Source organism: Vicugna pacos, chromosome 34 (genome assembly GCF_048564905.1).
Source record: "Vicugna pacos chromosome 34, VicPac4, whole genome shotgun sequence".
NCBI classification, from domain to species: Eukaryota; Metazoa; Chordata; class Mammalia; order Artiodactyla; family Camelidae; genus Vicugna; species Vicugna pacos.
The window spans coordinates 147161-171179 of record NC_133020.1 but is presented as its reverse complement, the minus strand read 5'-3'; the positions used below and the strand labels follow the sequence as shown (position 1 = coordinate 171179).

The 24019-nt window shown below is 40.0% G+C and overlaps 1 protein-coding gene across 1 annotated transcript in view; it reads right to left on the bottom strand.

Moving 5' to 3' along the window:
• Positions 1 to 24019, bottom strand: part of LOC140691239 (UDP-GalNAc:beta-1,3-N-acetylgalactosaminyltransferase 2-like) — a 67297-nt gene that overhangs the window by 12033 nt on the left and 31245 nt on the right. The window contains exon 8 of the mRNA XM_072954252.1: positions 17647 to 17757. Coding sequence (XP_072810353.1) covers positions 17647 to 17757 — 111 coding nt within the window. The remainder of the gene's footprint in view (positions 1 to 17646; positions 17758 to 24019) is intronic.

Genomic DNA, 24019 nt, shown 5'->3' with positions numbered 1-24019 from the left:
GCCAGGTCCCTTTCCTGGGGGGAACTGGTTTTGTTCTGCTGGCCGGTGAAACAGGCTGAGGGAAATCTGTGAGTTGTCCGCAGCTGGGAGGTGGAGACGGCTTGGCCTTCTCTTCCGTGGAGAGCCCAGCTCCAGTGCGGGCAGGTGGGGAGGAGGCGGCCGGGCGGACCGGGCTGCGCAGGGGGAACCGGGCAGAGTAAGGAAGACCGGGAAGACCCCTCGGAGCCTTTGGACCACGCTCGGTGCAGGGTGGTGGCAGGTAGCCCCGGATGGGGGTCTGGGGGCCCTTGTTCCTCTAGCTCCTCACTGCCACCTGACCTCCAGTCGGCCCCTTGACCCCTCCCTTCACCCGGGTGTGAACACCCGACCGCGCCCCCTCCCTTAGGTGAGTAGAGAGCTCCCTGACCGCCCCTCAGGGCCCGGACTCGGCCCTCTGCGCAGCTCCGGGTGGTCCTGATGCTGGGGGCGGGGGCCACCGAGCCGGCCGCCTGTTAAACTGCGAAACTCTGCGAATCCGCTGCAGCCCAAGAAAGCGTCTCCTGGACGCCCCAAGGCCCACCAAGCCATGGCCGCGCGGGCCAGGGTGTGCTGCGCGGTGGGGCGGGGGTGGGGAGGGGAACTTCTGGGACGTTCCTGGAGCCTTGCTGTGGTGTCGTCTTTTTTTTTTTTTAATGTTTATTAAAATAATGCATGAACATGTGAAAATGTAGCCAGGAAGGGCTCAAGATGAAAACGGCTGTTTCGGGTGTGGCTGTTTCTTCACTCATTGCTTTGGTGTTCTCTTGATTAACCCTGCTCAAGATTTTTTTTTAATGTTTTTATTAAAGTGTAGTTGATTTACAGTGTTTCAGGTGTACAGCAAAGTGACTCAGCCATTCATTTACAATACATGTGTATTATTTTGTTTGTTTTTTCTTTCCTTACAACTTATTTGTTGAAAAAGTTGTGTTGCTGGTCTGGTGAAATTTCTCAGGAAGCACATGCTGTCTGGTTGTGTCTCTTTCTGCTGTGGTAGCAGCTGCTGATGTGGATGGCTTACATCCATTCTCTCATTCGGGCTTGTCAAGTGGTGACATTCTGATAACTTTCTTGTATCATCATACTTCTGGCGGAGGAGACGTGTAGCTGCGCAGATTATATCATGGGAAACTTCCCCGTGTTAATTACTTGCTTTCCAAAATAATTGGGTGACTGAAAGGCAGGGTAAATGTTTGATTCTTTCCTTTTACCAGTCTTCATCATCATGAGTTGATTCACTAGGAGACGAGTGACCTTAAAAAGAATCTTTATTAACTCGTGGGTTTAAGAAAATTTGATGTGTTTCCGTCCATTGCTGCTCTTCTTACCGACGCTCAAGTTGTCCCATCTCTGGCGTGCAGGAGCCCTTTCACGTTGGCCCCATGGTACTTTTGGTGTAACCCAGTAGGTTTTTTTTAATTTTTGACTCTTTTTTTTCCTTTAGTTTTCTTTTTTGGGGGGGGTAGTTGGAGGTAATTAAGTTTATTCATTTATTTTTTAAGTGGAGGTACTGAGGATTGAACCCAGGGCCTTGTGCGTGCTGAGCACGCGCTATGCCCCACCCCCAGTAGTTTTTTTTGATACCTTCCTTATTCCTTATAGGTTAAGGAAACCATCAAATGTGCAGGTTCATCTTATACATTTTTTGCCCCACACCACGATCAGCCATTTCTCCAAGAGCCTGATTTATTTTTTCCTTTTAAAGCGGCAGAGAGTATTTGAGGCCTCAGTCTGAGCTCTAAGGTGCTCATTGCTGCTGGGTTGGTCATTATTTCTAGGTCATTAAGTGGCCAGAGCTATATTTGTAGGGTTAATTCCTAGCAGTAGAATGTATTTAAGGAGGGTGTGTATATTTTTTTTTTGGTCCTTACTATAAAAAGTTTCAGATGTACAGAAGAATAGACTAATACAAATAGCACCTCTGTATATGTGTTATGTTGTTAGTGTTTTGCCATATTTGCTTCATTTTTTTATTCTTTGCTTAAGCATTTTAAGTTAAATGATACATATATAGTGGTATTTCATCCCTGAATACCTCACTATGCTTCTGTAAAAAATTAAATACATTTTCTTACAAAATAGTATATATATTTTAAACTTAAATTTTGATTCATACTGTCAAATTGGTGAATAGAGTTCTTTTAAACCAATAAAGAAACCAGATTTTTGAAAAACTGTTTATTAACCTCTTGGTTTATTGTCCTTAAAGATTAGTCCCAATGTGGAATAGGTCCCTTCTTTGATATGGGTAATGATATAGTCCTTCAAAATTATACGTTTTTTAATCTGCTGTTAATGTCATTAGAATTCTACACTAGCTTTTTCCTTGATTAATGTTAGATATGAGTTTCTTGGTATCTCATATAAAGAAAATGTATATCTAAGCTTTACCACTGTTGCACTCTTTTTCCCCCAAAGAGGAAGGTTGTTTAACATTTTAAGACTTTTATAGGATTTTGACACCACTGTAGGCCATTGACTTCATTGATGAGCTGATTTCTGTTGCCCAAGGTATTTAAAAAATAACATTTACTGATTGTATTTTATTAGTGTTGTTTTGTTGCTGTTATTCCAAAGTTTTTAATGTTCCTTTTTTCATAGCCTTTGTTGAAATAATACCATGGAGTATCAGAGTCTGCACAAATTATCTGTATAATAAAATCTGCATTAAGTATGTACAACGTGCTCTTTTTTGAGCATTTTGGTACAGTTTTCAGCTAAATCGTGCTTTTGTCCTCCTGCCATAGCAGATAGAAAGGAGTATGTGTGCTTAAATGTCATGACATAAAAAGTTTTCATGTTCTGGGAGTAGGTGGAAGAAACAGCTGAACTTATTGTTGTCTAGAAGAACATTTAAGCATCACGTCAAAATCAAAGTCCTGTTTTTGACAGACACATGATAGTATTCTGATGAAAACCTGTAAATAATGTAATTAATTGCATAATGCATTTAATTATTTCAGGATGCATTTCATAACTTGCTTACTCCTGGGATGTAACCCTACTTAAATTTTGTAGCAGATTTTATTATAGAAGAAACAAGCTTTTGGTAATCTCTAACTTCAAGTGTGTTTTAGGCCCCATGTCATCTCTTCCATATTTTATGGATGCAGGAAATTTGGTACTCAGGTGTGTACTTGTTTGAGGCTTTGAACAGATGTGGGGTTGCTTCCTGAGAGAGAATTCTTGCTCCTGTTAGTGGTGATTTGTGCAGCTCATAATTACGCTGAAATGTTCTACTTCAAGGGTTGTTACGAGGATCTGATGAATTTATGTGTGTGTGTGTGTGTGTGTATAAATAAACAAATAAATATATAAAGCACTGAGAACTGTGCCTGACAGGCAGGAAGACCTTTCAAATGTTAGAGATAATTGTTTTTGCTGTTATGGTGTTATTACCGTGAATTAGAAAAAAAAAAAGTACTCCTTTCTTAGGACACTTAATTTCCATCTATAGGGAAATCGTCATAATATATCGATTTTTGTTAGAGCCTGATTCTTCATTGTCATCGGCCTAAAAATCTGTAATAAATATAAAAATCTGTAATTATGGCCCTCAAGGCTAGAAAATGTGGTCTTTAATTGTCAGATTAAACTATTATCCTTATCAACCATGTGCCTTGTAACTAGGAATAGCCAAATAGAATCAATGTTCTTCAGTTTATTGTAAGTTACTTCAGCTTGGAATTGCTGACATCTGACTATGGAAGGAAGCTGAGGTAACATGTTGAGGAAGGAAAGTGATGTGGTGCACCTGGGGTGCTTGTTAAAGGTATGAATTCTCGGGGGGTGGGGGTGTAGCTCAGTGGTAGAGTGTGTGCTTAGCACGCGCAAGGTCCTGGGTTCAATCCCCAGTACCTCCAATAAATAGACTGAGTGATTTTAAATATATGAATTCTCAGGTTGTATACCCAGAGATTCTAAATGCAGTAGGTTGCAGTTATGGTCCGAACTCATCATTTTTCACATGCTCCCTAGGTAATTCTGATGCCCCATTTTGAGAATGGTTAAGTTTTTATTCCTTAGGTGGCACCAATGTACCAGTGGATAAGAAATCATCAGAAAGCGAAATAAAAATCACCTGAGCCCTTTGTATAACTGTCTTTACAAAACTAAGCTTTCTATCCTGAGCTTCGGCTGAGGCTTGAGTTAAGACACAGTCACTTCTGAAACCCTGGTGAATGTATTATAAAGATACTGTAAGTGGGATGTGTTCTTCACTACCTTGTTTGATGCCTCTTAAACACTCTTGTAACAAATTACTGTTAGCTGAGGGACAGGGGAAAACTGAGATGGTTCTACTACGGTCAAGAGAATTGATCTTTTTTCCTTGCTGCAGGGAAGCTCAAAGCTCTGTTTTATACTTCACTGCTAGTTTTTCAGTTACTCTCTTCTGTTCTCTTAATGTTTCTTATCCATCCTCACCCTCCCCCCCTCCTTTTTTTTTTTTTTTTCTCTGTTAATGGCTTTTGATCTTTCAGTGCCTGGTTTTCTTTCCCCAGAATTTTTTTTTTAAATTGTAAGTTATTGCAGATCTTTTAAGGACATTCTCAAGTTACAGATTCCAGAAGTAAGAGACTGCCTCCAGGAGGCACTGGAATATTCCGAAGTCAGGACTCCCTAGGGTAGTGCTAAAAACAGCCTACTTCATAATTTCAAAGACTCCAAGGTTTTTCAGACTAACTTTGTAGTAAAATGATTCCAGCTACTGGAGTATTGACACTTTGACTGTGTTTCAGTTCTGAGCCATGGACGGTATTTGGAGGCTCCAAGCTAGTGCTGAGTCATTTTGTAAATTCGGAGTTAATCAAATTAGCAGCATCGCTTAATGGAGACAGAAGATTCTTTCTGAATTTCTTCAGATGACTTGAGTGTAGTTTTTAAAGTCTTTAAAAATAAAAACAAAGTGTTAGTTATCTCAGGAGTTGGTCAGCCCAGGAAGTCAAGGAGCAAAAGAACCACCAAGGCAGATGTTGGCAGCACCCATCTTACACACCTGAGTGGAAAGGCGGAGGAATTGTATCCTGGGTGCAGTCCTGGTGAGGAGATAGACCCAGGAGTGAAGCCAGGGGACTTGAAATAATTCCTATCCCATTGTTAAGATTACTGACCTCGTGAGATAGACAGGTTTACGTATTTTTGCCAAATAACATTAATTATTCCACTTACAGAACTCCTCTAGTTTGCATTTCATGCTCACCAAGCAGTCTTCTGATTATGGTGTGGCTTTTTGTGTTAGTCTGTGTATAGGAGTAGAATATATTGATCATGTGTATGGAATCATAATTTTTTTTTCAAATAGACTATTTCTTAGAGCAATTTTAGGTTCACAGCAAAATTAAGCAGAAAGTACAGAGATTCCTAGATTCTCCCCATCCCCCCAGTAGTGCAGCCTCCCCCACTGTGGACACCCAGGACCAGAGTGGTACATGTTTTACAACTGATGGACCTGCATTGATACATCATCATCCAAAGTCCATCATTTACATTAGAGTTCACTCCTGAGGTTGTACATTCTGTAGGTTTTGGCAGATGTGCAATGACATGTGTCCACTATTATAATACCACACAGAATAGTTTCACTGGCCTACAGATCTCCTGTGCTCTGCCTGTTTGTTCCTCTCTCCCCTCTAAGCCCTGGTAACCATTGATCCTTTTACTGTCTGCACAGTTTTGTCTTTTCCAGAAAGTCATATCGTTGGAATGCTACTCTAGGTAGCCTTTTCACATTGCCTTGTTTCACTTAGTAACATGCATTTAAGTTTCCTCCATGTCTTGATAGTTCATTTCTTTTAAATGCTAAATAACATTCCTTTGTCCGGATGAAATATTTGTCCATGCGTCCAAGTTTTGTCAGTTATGAATAAAGCTTCTGTAAACATCCATGTGCAGGCTTCTGTGTAGACAAAAGTCTTCAACTCATGTAGATAAATACCAAGGAGTGTAACTGCTGGATTGTTGGATTCACTATTTTTAGTTCTTGGGATTTCAGTGAAGTTGGGTCTGTTTACAGTTGGTTTTTCATGTGTATTGATGTCCAGGAAGAGAATGGAGTACTCGTTGGCCAGAATGTTTAGGTTTGTGTGACAGTTTTATCATTGTAAATTAGTAAACCTGTATTCTAGTATCTCCTTCAGAAGCATGCCTTAGAATTTGCTAGGCTGAGGCCACCCAGGGTCTTATCGCCCTGGCAGGTAGAAGGCGGAAGCCTGGACCTTACACTGCTGGGGTGACTGGTGAGGGAGGCCTGCCCGGCCCCCACTCCTGTCTGCTTCCCCAGATGTGCTCGGAGCACTGCTGTACTTGCTACACGCGCCCATATTTAATGGGCTGGCTCCTGGGTAGCCGCTCGCCAGACAGCAGGCGGTCCTCAGGAGGGTCGCTGCTAACACCGCGGGGTGCTGGCTGTGCCCTTCCCACCTGGCAGCTGGAGAGGTGACTTCTCTGTAATGTGAAGGAGTGGCCTTGTTTGTGGGTTCTAGGTAATGTCCATCACCTCAAATCATTCTGGTAGATTTTATGATTAATAATATTATCTGTATTTCTTATGTAAAGACCTTTGATAAAAAGTATATTAGGACATACATTTGTGTGTGTGCTAGCACGGGTCTGGTTCTTTTCGTCTGTTGTTTTGGCAAGTGTGACATAAATATGTGATGGGCTCTGTCTTAGGGTCCTGACACGGAGCTCCTAAAACCCATTTAATTTCCTAAGTGTAGCCATGCTAGGCACCTCTTTTGTTCTAATATTAGATCTTTGACCCCAGTTCCTGACCCAAGAGCTTCTAAGGCCCTTGGCATCGCCAGACTGATAAGTCTTTTTTGAATGCTGATAGTGCCTGGGGGGCTGGGGACCCTGAAGAGCGACCCTGAAGACCCTGAAGACCCTGAAGACCCTGGGGCTGGTCACCAGAAAGACCACACCTTGTGAAGCGGTTGGAATTTGCAGCCCCACTCCGGTCCTTTGGGGCGGGCAGAGGGTTGGGGGTGGAGTTAATAATCAGTCGTGCCTCCATGATGACGTCTCCATGGAAAAGCCTAACCTGTGGGGTTTGGAGACCGTCCAGATTGGCGAACGCAGCCACACGCCGAGAGGGAGGTACGCCCCTGACGCCGCAGGACAGACTCTTGCCTTCCCTAGCTGGTGATGTCGCTGTTCCTCTGCGTCCTTTATTACACCCTTCATGACAGACCGGTCGGCGGGTTTCCCTGAGTTCTGGGAGCCGTCCCGGAGAGTTCTCCAACCTGAGGACGGAACGGGGACCAGGTTTGCAGGCCGGCGGTGAGCAGCCCAGGTGACACGCTGGGACTGGCGGTGGGGGCCGCCCTGCGGGGCTGAGCCCCTCACCCGTGGGTCTGCGCTGACCCCCGGCAGTGGGTGTCCGAATGGGGTTAAACTGCACGTCACTTAGCCTGGTGTCGGGAGTGTTGTGAGACTGGAGGGGGAAGCAGTTCTCCCTGCAGTAAGTCACACGTGTTCTCTGGGCTTCAGTTTTCGGCTTTAAAATGGCGACCCTGCTTCTCTGTGCTTGTTCAGCAGGTTCTCTGGGGAAGCGGGTGAAGTTCAGCCGCTTTCTGCACGTGGGCGGACCTCTGCGGACACCCCTCCCGCACGCCTGCCGGCCTCCGGGCAGGGCCCGCTGCTGCAGCTGCGCGGGGCGCTGTGAGGGTCCCGGAGCGGGTGGCGCGGTCTCACGGCTGCGGGCCCGCGCCCCCGCCGGCCGGCGTTCCCCCCTCCCTGGGGCCCCTCCTCCCGCCCCCACCCCGTGTCTCTCCCTGCGCCGCTCCCCGCAGCCTTCCCTCGTCGTCCAGTCTGAGCTTCTTCCATCGAACGTGACACTTTTAAGTCTATAAATTTCTCTCAGAATTGAGCTTATAGCTGCATCTCTCAACTTTTGACGTGTAGTGTTTTCATCATCATTCTGTTCAAAATATTTTCTAATTTACACTGTGCTTTCTTTTTTGATGCAGTGCTGCTTAATTTCTAAACATAGGATTTTCTAATGAATGTTTTGTTACTGACTTCCAGCTGAGTTCCACTGTGTGAGAACCTGCTCTGTAATTTCACTTTTTAAATTTTTATTTATTTCTGATTGTGGTAAAATACACATAACATAAAATTTACATTTTTAAGCGTACAGCTCAGTGGCATTAGGTACAATCATATTGTTGTGCTGCCATCATCATCATCATCATCTCCACAACCCTTTTTAGCTGCCCGAACTGAAACTTCATAGTCATTAAACAGCAGTGTCCCACTCTTCCCTCCCCCAGCCCCTGGCAGCCACCGTTCTCTGTCTCCATGAATCTGACTCCTCTAAGGACCTCATGTTGATGGACTCACACAGGACTTGTCTTTTTGGGACTGGATTATCTCACTTCGCATCATATCCTCAAGGTTCATTTGTGCTGTAGCATGTCAGCATTTCCTTCCTTTTTAAGGCTGAATAATATCCCGTTGTATGTTTATACCACACCAAAATACTTAGGAATTAACCAAGAAGGTAAAAGACTTGTACGGTGAAAACTAAAAGATTGCTTAAAGAAATCAGACACAAATAGATATCCTATGTTCATGGATTTGAAAGTTAATATTGTTAAAATGCCAGTGCTGCCCAAAGCAATCTACAGATTCAGTGGCAATCCCCATCAAAATCCCAGCCACAGTTTTTCTACTTTTTTGTGTATATATATTTTTTTTATTGAAGTATAGTCACTTGACAATGTTGTGTCAATTTCTAGTGTACAGCACAATGCTTCAGTCATACATGAACATATATTCATTTTCATGTTCTTTTTCACCATAAGTTACAAGATACTGAATATAGATCCCTGTCCTACACAGTATGAACTTGTTTATTTTATATACAGTAGTTAGTATTTGCAAATCTCGAACTCTCAATTTATCCCTTCCCACCCCATTTCCCCTCAGTAACCATGAGTCTGTTTTGTATGTCTTTGAGTCCACTTGTTTCATAAATAAGTTTGTGTTTTTTTGTTTGTTTAGATTCCACATATAAGTGATGTCATATGGTATTTTTCTTAATATTTGTGACTTGCTTAATTTAGGATGACAATCTCCAGGCCCATCCATGTTGCTGCAAATGGCATTATTTTATTATTTTTTATGGCTGGGTAGTATTCCATTGTATAAATGTACCACAGTTTCTTTATCCACTCATCTGTCGATCGACATTTAGGTTGCTTCCATGTCTTGGCTATTGTAAATAGTGCTGCTGTGAACATTGGGGTGTACATGTCTTTTCAAATTTAAGTTCCCTCTGGATATATGCCCGGGAGTGGGACTGCTGGATCATATAGTAAGTCTGTTTTTTTACACTCTTTTAATTAGGACATTTAGTCTATTTTTCTTTTATTTAATTGTTGAAAATTTGGGTTTATGTCTGCCATCTTATACTTTTTATCTTTATGCTTTTCTTTCCCTTCATTGGGTTGACTGGTTTAAAATATTTCTTCTCTATTAATTTGGTAGTTAATATATTTTTTATTACTTAGTGGTTACCCTAGAGACTAAAACATGCATCTTTGACTTACAAAAGTCCAATAAAAAATTAGTAACTCTTCCTGTACTCATGCAAAGATCTTAGAACACTTGAACATTAATTCCACTTACCTGCTTCCTAATTCATATGCTAGATATTTTAATCTATGTATTTTAAATCTGAAGAGCTGATACTACTATTACTTTATATTGTCAATATTAATTTCTTTTCTTTTTTTATTTGGTCGGGGGATGATTAGGTTTACTTACTCATTAGAGGAGGTACTGGGGATTGCACCCAGGACCCCATGCATGCTAAGCATGCACTCCATTGCTGAGCTATATACCTCCCCCCAATATTAACTTAGATTTACTATATATTTACCATTTTGTTGCCCTTTACTCTCCTCTGTATCCGTAGGCCTCCATCTGGGATAATTTTCTTTCTTGAAGATCACCCCTGTCAATTATTTATTTGTTGAAATTTCTTTTATGTTGCCTTCTTTTGTGTGTGTGGAATTGTGTTTAACGTCTGTGCTCACTGCAGGCAGTGAGCTCCATCCTGAGAGGGGTGCTGTGTTGCAGACCCAGTGTTTAGCACAGAAGCACACATAGTAGGTGCTGCTTTCTTTTTCCAGCTGTAAAATTGTTGTTATGTATAAAACATAAAATTTGCCATTTTAACCAATTTTCCATTAAAATTTAAGAATTGTAGAATACATGTAGCAAAAATTTTACCATTTTAACCTTTCTTTTTTCTTTACTGAAGTATAGCTGACTTACCACATATTAGTTTCAAATGTACAACTTTATAGTGATTCAATATTTTTATAGATTACACATCATTTTAACCTTTTTGAAACAGACTTTACTTTTTAGGATAGTTTTAGGTTCATAGCAAAATTGAATGGAAGGTGCAGAGGTTTCCCATGTAACTCCTGCCTCCACACGTGTATAACCTCCCCCATTACAGCATCCCCCACCAGAGTGGTATGTTTGTTGCAGCTGATGAACCTCAACTGATAACATCATTACCACTCAAAGTCCATAGTTTACATTAGATGACACCAAAAGCAAAAGCAACAAAAACAAAAATAAACAAACGAGACTACATTAAACTAAAAGCTTCTGCACAGGAAAGGAAACCATCAACAAAATGAAAAGGCAACCTACTGAATGGGAGAAAATATTTGCAAATCATGTATCTGACAAGGGGTTAATATCCAAACTATGAAGAACTCATACAACTCAACAGCAGAAAACAATTAAAAATTGGGCAGAGGAGCTTAACAGATATTTTTTTCAAAGTAGACATACAGATGGCCAAGAGGTACATGAAAAGATGCTCAGCATCACTAATCATCAGGGAAATGCAAATTAAAACCGCAATGAGATAGATGTCACCTCACACCTGTTAAAGAGTGGCTAGTATCAAAAAGACAGGAGATAACAAATGCTGGTGAGGTTGTGGAGAAAATGGAACCCTGTGCACTGTTGATGGGAGTGTAAATTGGTGCAACCACCACGGGAACAAGTATGTAAATCAAAAAATTAAAACTAGAACTACCAGATGATCCAGCAGTTCCACTACTGGGTATTTACCCAGAGAAAACAAAACACTAAATCAAAAAAAAAAAAAAATGTACCCCCGTGTTCACTGTAGCATTATTTACAGTAGCCAAGATGTGGAAGCAACCTTGGCGTCTACTGAGGAATGAGTGGATCCATTAGAGTTCACACTTGGTGTTGTGTGTCCTACAGATTTGGGCAAATTTATGACATGTATCATACAGAGTAAGTTCACTGCCCTAAAAATGCTCTGTGTTCCACCTATTCATCTCTCCTTCCCCTCCAACCATTTTAACATTTAAAAATATTTAATTGTGGTAGAATATACATAATGTAAAGCGTACCATCTTAACCATTTTTAATTGTGTGGTTAAATAGTGACTACGCACCTCAAATAGGTAGAATCCAGTAGCGTTTGTACTTTTGGGATGCCGTATTTCATTTAGCATCATGTCTTCAAGGTTCACCCATGTGGCCTGTGTCAGAGTTCCATTCCTTTTTATGGCTGAATGCTGTTCCATCCTATGTATATCGCACTTTGTTTATTCATCAGTTGATGGACATTTGGGTTATTTCTACCTTTGGCTGTTGTGAATAATGCTTCACTAAACATTGGCATACAAGTATCTGTTTCAGTCCCTTTTTCAGTGCTTTTGTTTTTATACCTACATATAGACTTGTTGAATCATATAGTAATTCTATGTTTAGCTTTTTGTTTGAGTTTTGGGACTGCCAAACTGTTTTCCACAGGGGCAACACCATGTTACATCCCCACCAGTGATGTATGAGGGTTCCATTTTCTCCACACTCTCACCAACACTTGTTGCTGTCCATTGTTTTGATCATAGCCATCCTATTAAGTGTGAAGTTGTATCTCACTGTGGTTTCTTTTTTCTTTTTAATGGAGATACTGGGGACTGATCCCTGGACCTTGTGCATGCTTAGCACGTGCTCTACCACTGAGCCATATCCTCCCCCTCATGGTGGTTTTGATTTGTATTTCCCTGATGATTAGTGATATTGAGTATCTTTAGAAGTGCTTACTACGCCATTGGTACATCTTTGGAGAAATGTCTGTGTTAATCCTGTGTTCATTTTTCAGTCGGGTCATCTTTTTGTGTTGATATTTTTATTGAAGTATGGTCAGTTTACAATGTTGTGTCAGTTTCTCATGTACAACATAATACTTCAGTCATACATGAACATATATATATTCATTTTCATATTTTTCACAAGTTACTATTAGATATTGAATATAGTTCCCTGTGCTGTACAGTATAAACTTGTTGTTTATATATGGTAGTTAATATCTGAAAATCTCAAACTCCCAATTTATCCCTTCCCTTCCTCTTCCTGCCTTGGTAACCATAAGTTTGTTTTCTATGTCTGTGAGTCTGTGTCTGTTTTGTAAGTTCATTTGTCTTTTTTTTAGATTTCACATGTGGGTATTTTTCTTTCTCTTTCTGGCTTACTTCACTTAGAATGACATTCTCCAGGTCCATCCATGTTGCTGCAAGTGGCATTATTTTGTTCTTTTTAACAGCAGAGTAGTATTCCATTGTATAAATATACCACAACATCTTTGTCCAGTCATCTGTTGATGGACATTTAGGTTGCTTCTATCTCAGCTATTGTATATAGTGCTACTATGAACATTGAGGTACGTGTATCTTTTCACATTAGAGTTCCCTTTGGATATATACCCAGAAGTTGGATTGCTGGATCATATGATAAGCCTATTTTTAGTTGTTTGAGGACTCTACGTACTGTTTTGCATAATGGCTGCATCAGTTTACATCCCCACCAGCATTGTAGGAGGGTTCCCTTTTCTCCACACCCTCTCCAGCATTTATTGTTTGTCGATTTTTGAATGATGGCCATTCTGACTGGTGTGAGGTGATGTCTCATGGTAGTTTTGATTTGCATTTCTCTGATAATAATGATATTGAGCATTTTTTCATGTGCCTATTGGCCATTTGTATGTCTTCACTCTAAAATTGCTTCTTTAGGTGTTGTGCCCATTTTTGGTTTGGGTTATTTGTTTTTTTTCTTACTAAATTGTATGAGCTGTTTATATATTCTGGAAATTAAGCCCTTGTCAGTCTGATCTTTTGCAAATATTTTCTCCCATTGAGTAGGTTGTCTTTTTGTTGTGTTTATGGTTTCTTTTTGCTGTGCAAAAGCTTGTAAGTTTAATTGGGTCGCCTTTATTTTTGCTTCTATTTCTGTTGCCTGGGTAGACTGCCCTAGGAGAACATTGCTAAGATTTATGTCAGATAATGTTTTGCCTATGTTTTCTTTAAGCGGTTTATACTGTCTTGTGTTAAATATGTTTTTAAGCCATTTTGAATTTATTTTTGTGTATGGCGTGAGGGAGTATTCCAACTTCATTGATTTATTTTACATGCAGCTGTCCAGTTTTCCCAACACCATTTGCTGAAGAGACTCTCTACTCCATTGTTATGTTCTTGCCTTCTTTGTCAAAGATTAATTGACCAAAAGTTTGTAGGTTTATTTCTGGGCTCTCTGTTTTGTTCCATTGATCCATATGTTTGTTTTTGTACCAATACCATGCTGTTTTGATTACTGTAGCTTTGTAGTATTGTCTGAAGTTGGGGAGGGTTATTCCTCCAGATTCATTCTTTTTCTTCAGTAATGCTTTGGCAATTCTTGGTCTTTTGTGATTCCATATAAAATTCGAGATTATTCTAGTTTTGTGAAAAATGTCCTGGGTAATTTGGTAGGGATCACATTAAATCTGTAGATTGCTTTCGGTAGTATGGCCATTGTAACAATATTAGTTCTTCCAATACAAGAATATGGGATATCTTTCAATTTCTTTAAGTCATCTTTAATTTCCTTAATCAATATTTTGTAGTTCTCCACATACACGTCTTTCACTTTCTTGATCAGATTTATTCCTAAGTATTTTATTTTTTTGGATTCAGTTTTAAAAGGGATTGTTTCTTTTTTTTTCTCAAGTGTTTTTTCAGCTTTATTGAGGTATGATTGACATATAACGTGGTGTACAACATGATGATTTGACATACGTATTATTATGAAATTATTACCACAGTAAAGTTAGTTAACAGATTCATTGCCACACATAGGTACAATTTGGTGTGTGGTGAGAACTTTTAAGATTTACTCCCTTACCAACTTTCAAGTATATAATACAGTGTTGTTAACTATAGTCATCATGCTATACATTACATTCCCAGAATTGATTCATCTTATAACTTGAAGTTTGGGGATTGTTTCTTTACTTTCCTTTTCTAATATCTCATTGTTAGTGTAAAGAAATGCTATTGATTTCTATATGTTAATCTTGTATCCTGCTACCTTGCTGAATTCTTTTATTAGCTCTAGTAGTTTTTGTGTGGAGCCTTTAGGGTTTTCTGTATATAGTATCATGTCATCTGCATATAATGACAATTTTACCTCTTCTTTTCCAGTCTGGACCCCTTTTATTTCTTCATCTTGTCTAATTGTTATGGTTAAGACTTCCAATAGTCTATTGAAATAGAAGTGGTGAGAGCGGGCATCCTTGTCTTGTTCCAGATTTCAGTGGGAAAGTTTTCAGCTTTTCACTGTTGAGTATAATGTGGCTGTAGGTTTGTCATAAATAGCTTTTATTTTGTTGATATGTTCCCTGTATACCCACTTTGATTAGAGTTTTTATCATAAATGGGTGTTGAATTTTATCAAATGATTTTTCTGCATCTATTGAGATGGTCATGTGATTTTTGTCCTTTTGTTGATGTGGTGTATTACATTAATTGATTTGCATATGTTGAACCATCCTTGTGTTCCTGGGATGAACCCAGCTTGATCATGGTGTATGATCTTTTTTCTGTGTTGTTGGATTCTGTTTGCTAATATTTTGTTTGAGGATTTTTGCATCTATGTTCATCAGTGATATTGGCCTATAGCTTTCTTTTTTGGTACTGTCTTTGACTTTGGTGTCAGGGTGATGGTGGCTTCATAGAATGAATTTGGGAATATTCCATCCTCTTCTGTCTTTTGAAGCAGTTTGAGAACTGGTATGAGCTCTTCTTTGTCTGTTTGATTGAACTCCCCAGTGAAACCATCTGGTCCTGGACTTTTGTTTTCAGGGAGGCTTTCTATTGCTGATTCTGTTTCGCTTCCAGTGAGTGATCTGTTCAAGTGATCTACTTTTTCTTGATTCAGTTTTGGTGGACTGTATGTTTCTAGAAACATGCCAGTTTCTTCTAAGTCATCCAGTTTATTGCCGTATAATTGTTTATAGTATTCTCTTATGATATTTTTGTATTTCTGTGATGTTGGTTGTAATCTCTCCATTTTCATTTCTTACTTCATTTGTGTTCTCTATTTTCTTGGTGAGCCTGGCTAGAGGTTTGTCAATTTTATTCTTCCAGAAAACCAGCTCTTGGTTTGATTGATTTTTTTCTGTTTTTTTAATCTCTATTTTATTTGTTGCCTCCCTGATCTTTATTATTTCTTTCCTTCTGCTGACTTTAGGTTTTGCTTGTTATTCTTTTTAAAATTCTTTTAGGTGGTTGTTTATATTGGAGATTGTTCTTTTTTGAGGAAGGCCTGTAAAAAAATTATTGCCACCTTTGATTTCTTGGAGATTGAAAATGCCCGTGAGTTCAAATTCATCAGATTCCTCGAGGCACATGTTTAAAAATCACTATTACCCGGCAGAGAAGAGCCCCTCCAAGCACACAGTTCAGATGAGCCCAATCAATTACTCATGTTGCTGCAGGAGCCTGGAGGTGCCTGTGCCCACTGCCAGCAACAGTCCCTCCTACCTCCTGGGGCTGGGAGACCCTTTGTGACCAGAGACTGACTTCTCCTCGCCTCACCAGGCACCTGATGCCCCGCCTCCATGCTGCACACCCCTCACCCCACCGGCCCTGCCCTGGGTCTGGGTCTTCTTCAGCTCGGCCGTGGCACTTTCTCCGCACATTCACCTAAGAGGGCCTATGGCTTGGCTGTTCCTCCTTTGAACAGATCCTTCTAGCAGAGCTGTGCTGCACAAAGCAGTTACTTCACAGCTGGGAGAGAGACAGTAGTGCTCGGAGACCATCTAATTCCGAACACCCGGCAGCTGAGTGCGGAGGGAATCTCTGACGGTGAACGCTACAGATTCCAACCTTGCAGTCCCATAAAAGACTGCATGTGCATTTTAAAAATTGTACACTCTGTATTGTTTTGGCTTGTTTAGAACTTAACAGTACTTTTTGGTTTTTAACTTCTACCTAAAAGGTCACAGCCTGACTTTTGTCTTTAAAATTTTTGTGACATCACTAGTTGTTGGCAAGTGGCAAGATTTTGGAAAACTTTGGGCTTTATACATTTATGATGAAAACTTTTACTTATTTGCACATGGGTTTCTTAGAACAGGCTACTAAGTCATCTGCCTTTCTTTGGGTTAGCTGAGTGTTTAAGCTGTCTTTCATCCTCCACAACCATATCCACACAGAGCAGGTCCTGTGAATCTTTATATTTAAACTGAGCCCTCAATTCAGAAGTGAACTGATTTCCTTTTCTGCAGCCAACTAAATATTACAGAATTCTGGCACATTTTGGACTTTTTAAACTTTCATACACAGAAAAGGAAGCAAGGTATTAAAGGTTTTGAAAGTAAGGAAAGAAAAAAACCTAATTCCATAAAATATTCTATCTTAAATAAAGGACTTTTTATAAAATCAAGGATGAAATCCTAAACCTGGCCTTCAAGGCTAAGGTTGTAATTATCCATGAATCTGTGGGTCTGTCTTTTTTCCTCACTGGACTGTAAATTCCGCTGTGGGCCAGTCCTGGGCCTGTTCTGTCCACAGCTGTGCCTGGCTGACCACACATGTGCATAAGTGTTTTCACAATGTGTAATAACAAACCATGTGATTTTCATTTCAAATTCAGGGATTAATTCATGTGAATAAAGCTAATATCTAATGAAAATATACTGAGCTTGTGAGTTTAAATGCCAAGTGCTTCCAATGATTCTGTGACATCAGCATACACACCACTTACTTAGAGCTCATCATTTTCAGTTTGCCTACACTTTCTTTGTCATCCTGCATTTACTGTGAGAAACTTACCTGTCAAACTGTTTTAAATTTTAAGAAAATGTGGTAACTGAAAAATGTAACTCAGAAACCCCAACAACGTAAGCAACGTAAGTGACAGCGAGTACTCAGGCTTACTTCCTGATGCTTTTGTCTACAGTATTTTAAGTGACATCATACCATCAAGGTGAGACTGTGAATATTCTCAATACTGTATATAAAGCATGTTAACTTAAAAACAATTGAGAAATAAAATACTGCACTTTCTAAAATGCACTAATCTAAGGCAAAACTATATATTTACTCAGGTTGAAGTTATAAAATCACAGAACATTGGAGTTTTTCATCTTTACTACAGTGACTCAACACTTACTAGTACATATGTTCTAAAACACATGAGTCATTGTTCCATATGAGTTGGTATAAAAGTAAACTTAAAGACCCTTTCACAAGTTAAAAAACATGAAGGTCCGCCGCCCCCTCACACAAAGGACTGACTCACCGTAAGGACTCTGAGAACCCCTCCTCCATCATTTACTGCCACCCTGTGGAGGTTCCTGGACACCAGGCCTTGGAGGTCTTGGCTCTCCCACATGATCGTACCTTCAAAGCTCTTTTGCGGAACAAGATGAACAGTGAGTCAGTTTCTTTATTGCTGTCATTTAGGTTTTAAGTACATTTTTGGAGAGAAGTTTTTTTCTAAGACACATCAGTTAGATTCTTAGTGCACACTCTAACGCACCAGTGCTAACACCGTGGTGTGTGTCTTAGAGGCATTTTTTTTTTGTGCTCATCTAAAATAACAAAGACCAGTTTTACATGCTGCTGTCTGTCTTTGTCCATTGTCTCAAAGGCATTTCCTCATGCACCTGCAGCTAACCACTCTTTCAAGTCGCTTGTAACAATGCCACTGAGTGGAGGCATCCTGATCCACTCACAGGTCCCTGCTGTCCAGCATTTTCACACTACCAGATACCTACTAAAATAATCCAAGGCATGTTCTGATGTAAATGTTTATTTTTCCCCCAACGCTTTGTTTTTTTATTTAAAGTAAATACCCAGAGGTGAAATGACTGGAAAGAACAGGTATGTTGGATATGGATTTTAATACATATTGCCAACATGCTTTTCAAAAGCAAATTATACTTGGAGGGTCATCAGCAATTTATGAGAATGCCCGCTGCCTTGTACTCTTCCCAGTGTGGGGTATTAGTCAAAGAAAAGAAGGTTACGCCAATTTAGTAGATTTAAGAAATGGCTCGTCACTTAATTGGTGCGTCTTCTGATTTGTAATGATGTTTATGAATTATACAATCTCTTCTGGGAATTGCCTTGTCATACTTCTTTGCCACTTACCTAGTGAGTTTTATGTTTCTTATTAATCCATTAAATTTATTTTAATAAATTATCTTAATAAGAATACTTTTTTTACAATTGTTTGCCACTTAATATGACAGTTTGAAATTCAAAAATCCATAAATTTTATCTTGTCCAATCTGACAAGCTTTTCCTTTGTGATTATCACTATTAAATTTGGAGCTTAGAAAGTTACACTCCATGCCCCATCTGAATTCCAGTGTCTCCTAACTTCTCCACAGTCCCATTTGGAGCATCTGCGCTCAGCTGGCTCCTCAGTGCTGCCACGTCTCAGCCCACTGTCACCTCCTGGGGAGGCTTTCTCCACAGACCCAACAGAAGACAGTCAACTCCCGATTTCTCTCTCTCACATCAGCCCGTCTTATTCTCTTAAAACCACTTACCACTCTTGATATTTATTTTTCTGTTGTCAAATGGACTCCTCCCACTAGACTGCAAACAAAACACCACAAGAGCGATGATCTTGACTGTCCTACCAACCTCTATGCCCTAGTACCTAGGATGCCTGGCATATAATAGGCACTCAAATAAATAAGTTAGTAAAATGGAACTCAAAATCAATTAGAATTAATTCTGGGCATATGTCTGGAGAAAACTCTAACTCAAAAATATACATGCACCCCCAATGTTCACAGCAGCACTATTTACAATAGCCAAGACATGGAAGTTAACCTAAATGTCCACTGACAGATGACTGGACAAAGAAGTTGTGGCATATTTATGCAATGGAGTACTACTCAGCCATAAAGAGAAAACAGTGCCATTTGCTGGAACATTGATGGACCTAGACATGATCATAGTAAGTGAAGCAAGTCAGACAAAGATAAATATCATATGATATCACTTACACGTGGAATCTGAAAAAAAAGATAATAAATGAACTCACTTACAAACCAGAAATAGATTCACAGACACAGAAGACAAATCAGTTACCAAAGGGGAAATGGGGTGGTGAGGTGAGGGATAAATTAGGAGTTTGGGATTAACAGATACACACTACTACATATAAAACAGGTAAACAACAAGGACCCACTGTACAGCACAGGGAACTATACTCAGTATCTTGTAATAATGTGTACTGGAAATGAATCTGAAAAAGGATATGTATGCATACGTGTAGCTGAATCACTGCTGTGCACCTGAAACTAACACAACATTGTACATCAACCACACTTCAATAAAAAATAAATAAAATAATTCTGGTATACAGCAGGAGATTAAAGATTCAGCTTTAGTATTCTGAAAGCACTTCACATATTAAAATTAAAAGATAAAGGACTTTACAGTAATGTCTCATTTAGCCAGCATTATAAGGAAACTATGCAAAACTGAATTTGTCCAATTAGCTAGGTCAATGGTTTGCAAGGTTTTTTTGTTTGTCTTGTTTTGTTTTTTAAAGTAAAACTTCTCTACCAAAGAAGATACAAACACAGAGACTCTGGACCCTCGGGCAGTGTGCTGTTCGATGCTGACCTAATGTATCTTTGAACTTCATGGTTTGGGACACTCCTGGTGGCCTCGGGCTCCTCAGAACAGATCCTGCAGATGTGCCTGGTGTCCTTATTCCCCAGAGAACATCACACCCACCTGAGGGGCTGTTGGAGGATGACTGAGTGAGTGATGATGGGTACAGGGAGGTGTCTGCTCAGCAAGTACAGCTTTTGTACCACAGACAGACACAGCCAAGCAGCCCTTGACAAGATTCCATGTCCTCATCTGGAACAGCAGCTGCTTATTTCTGTACTTCCCTGGGTGGCCTCAGCTCTGTACTGAACTTGATGTTCATGAACCTCAATTCTTTTTATAAAAACCAAAAAGCATTCTCACCAATAGATATATACACAGAAGAATCAAAAAAAGGCCAGGAAGGAAGGAATACACCAAGTATGCTGGACAACAGATGGGTGACTTCATATCCTTTTAACTTTTCCCTATTTTAGTGAAGTTTTCAACAGTGAATATGTATTACTTTCATACGTTTTCCTATTTTTACAATCAGGAAAAACGTTTTTGAAACTAAACATATGTACATGACTAAACCTGAGGGTCAATCTTCTTTCAGACATGAGCCATTATTTCAACTTTTGAGTGTCTTCTGTGTACCAGGTGGTGGGCTCTGTATCTGAAGATTGAAAGAAAAAAAGAATCAGCCGTATCTTTAAGTAAGTTTAACATGCCAGAAAAGGCTCAGCAAGGAAGGGTAGTCATTCTGCTGGGGAGGTCAGACAGCATGTCTAAAGCCGTGAGAGCTGAGCTATGTCTTAAAGGAGTCTGAGTCAGAAAAACAGGAGGTAGAGAAAGTAACACATGAACAACTGTATGGAAACAAACTGGACAACCTAGAAGAAATGGACAAGTTTCTGGAAACATACAGTCCACCAAGACTGAATCAAGAAGAAATAGACTACTTGAACAGACCAATCACAAGAAATGAAATAGAATCAGCAATAAAAAACCTCCCTACAAACAAAAGTCCAGGGCCAGACAGCTTCACTGGGAAATTTTACCAAACAAAACAAGAGCTCATACTGATCCTTCTCAAACTCTTCCAAAAGATTGAAAAGGAGGGAACATTCCCAAATTCATTCCATGAGGCCACCATCACCCTGATACCAAAACCAGACAAAGACACCACAAAAAAAAATTACAGGCCAATATCATTGATGAACATAGATGCAAAAATCTTCAACAAAATATTAGCAAACAGAACCCAACAACACATAGAAAAGATCATACACCATGATCCAGCTGGATCCACCTCAGGGACACAAGGCTGGTTCAGCATAGACAAATCGACCAACATGACAGACCACACTAACAAGAGAAAGGACGAAAACCACATAATCATCACAACAGATGCAGAAAAAGCATTTGATAAAATTCAGCACCTATGTATGATAAAAACTATTACCAAAGTGCATATAGAGGGAACATAACATAATAAAGGCTATTAAAAAAAAATAACACACTAACAGGCAGACCTGAAACAGCACTGCGTGTTCAGAAAACTGTCAGGTAGTGTGGCACCGCCAAGGCGCCGGGCTGAGGAGGGGAGGGAAGGGGAGGTGGAGCTGGCCCTGCTGGAGCAGCCTGCCCCCTCCAGGAAGGCAGTGGGAAGCACGGAGCAGAAGGGCGACAGCATCCCACCTGCGGCTTTAGAGCCGCCCTCCAACACCAGAGAGGCAGCATGCGGAGGCCATGGGGAGAGCGGTAACGAGGCTATTTCAGGGTCCAGGTGAGAAGTCAACACCTGTCTTAGGAATTAAGACTGCCCTCTGAGAAAGTAATGAAGACACAAATAAATAGGAAGATATTCCATGACCATGGACTGGAAGAATTAAAAACTGTTAAAATGGGGGGTTGAGCCAAGATGGTGGAGTGGAGAGACTCCGCTCGCCCTCTCCCACAAACAAACTGAGAATTACATCTACAAACCCATCAAATCACACAGAACACCTGCTGAACTCTGGCAGAATGTCTCTCACTTCCAATTACAGGATTTACAAAATCCGATAAACAACAAGTTCATACGGTATATCACAAGGAACTATATTCAATTCAACATCTTGTGGTAACTTTTGGTGAAAATGTGAAAACAAATACACGTATGTTCATCTATGACTGAAGCATTGTGCTGTACACCAGAAACTGACACAACATTGTAAGTGGACTAGACTTCAATAAAAACAAAATGCATATATACAAAAAAAAATAGCTTTTGAGGCATTAAAAGAACTTAAAATATCCATAAAACACAAAGCAACCTGCAGATTAAGTTTAATCCCTATCAAAATTCCAATGGCATTTCTTACAGAAATACTACAAACAATCCTAAATTTTGTGTGGAATCATGAAAGACCTTCATGGCCAAAGCAATCTAGAGAAAGAAGCACAAAGCTGGAGGCATCATGTGCCCCGATTACAAACTGTACTACAAAGCTATAGTCATCAAAACAGTATGGTGCTGGCCTAAAACACACACATAGATCAATGGAACAGGATAGAGCCCAGAGATAAACCCACGCATATATGGTCCATTAATTCACAACAAAGAAGCCAAGAATATAAAATGGGGAAAGGACAGTCTGTTCAATAAACAGTGCTGGGAAAACTGGACAGCCACACATTGAACATGAATGAAAGTGGACCACTAACTTATGCCATACACAAAAATCAACTCAAAATGGATTAAAAGCTTGAATGTAAGACCTGACACCATGGAACTCCTATAAGAAAGCATAAGCAGTAAGCTACTTGACATCAGTCTTGGGTATGACTTTCTGAATTTGACACTAAAAGCAAAAGCAACAAAAGTAAAAATAAACAGGTAGGGCTACATCAAACTAAAAATCTTCTGCACAGCAAAGGAAACCATCAACTTGAAAAGGCAACCTACCATATAGGAGAAAATATTTGTGAAATCATGTATCTGATAAGGAGCTGATATTCAAAGTATATAAAGAACTCACACAACTCAATAGCAAAAGCCAAAGAATCCAATTTTGAAAAATGGAGAGAGTATCTGAATAGACATTTTCTAAAGACATACAGATGGTCATCAGGTACATGAAATGGTGTTCAGCATCACTAATAATGGAGCTGCAAATCAAAACCACAATGAGATGTCACCTCACACCTGTTAGAACAGCTATCATCAAAAAGACAAGAAATAACAAGTGCTGGTGAGGATTGTAGAAAAGGGAACTTTTGTGCACTGTTGATGGAAATTCAATTTGGTGCAGCCACTATAGAAAGAAGTTTGGAGGGTCTTCAAAACATTAAAAATAAAACTAATATCTGATCCAGCAATTTCACTTCTGGGTGTTTACCCAACGGAAATGAAAACACAATCTCAAAAAGATACCTGAACCCCTGTGTTCACTGCAGCGCTATTTACAACAGCCAAGGCAGGTCAGCAACCTAGGTCTTAAGTGTCCATCAAAGGATGAATGGGTGAAGAAAATGGCATATCTATATACAGCAGAGTATTACTCAGCCATAAAAAAGAATGAAATCAAATCCTAATGATTAATATTTAAGAGGAAAACAAAAGAGGAAACAAAGTACAGGGAAGAAGACCAGGCCAGATGAAGCTGAACCAGAAGAATGGACATCGTATGAGCTGAGAGAAAACCACAGGCCCCCAGGGCAAGGACTAAAGTGTCCCCAGGAGTTGGCAGTAGGTCACAGGAATCTTAGTGACTGTAGTGCCAAATGAACCGTGCCAGAGTAAGAGCCATAGGGACCAAATCAAAGCTTTGCCTGGAAACTAGAAATCTAGCAAGTATGATGAAGGACAAGTAACTCTCTGGTCCACTCAGGTGACACCTGGCACCTGACTTCCATTTCTCCTGCCCAGCACCCAACTCCATTTTGTTTGATGGGGTCATGATTAACATCAACAGTGTTGACTAGATTGAGTAATTACCAGAAAAACTCATTGACCAAGAAAGTGATCCTGGTTTACTCACTCCACTTACATCACCCACCAGTTGTTC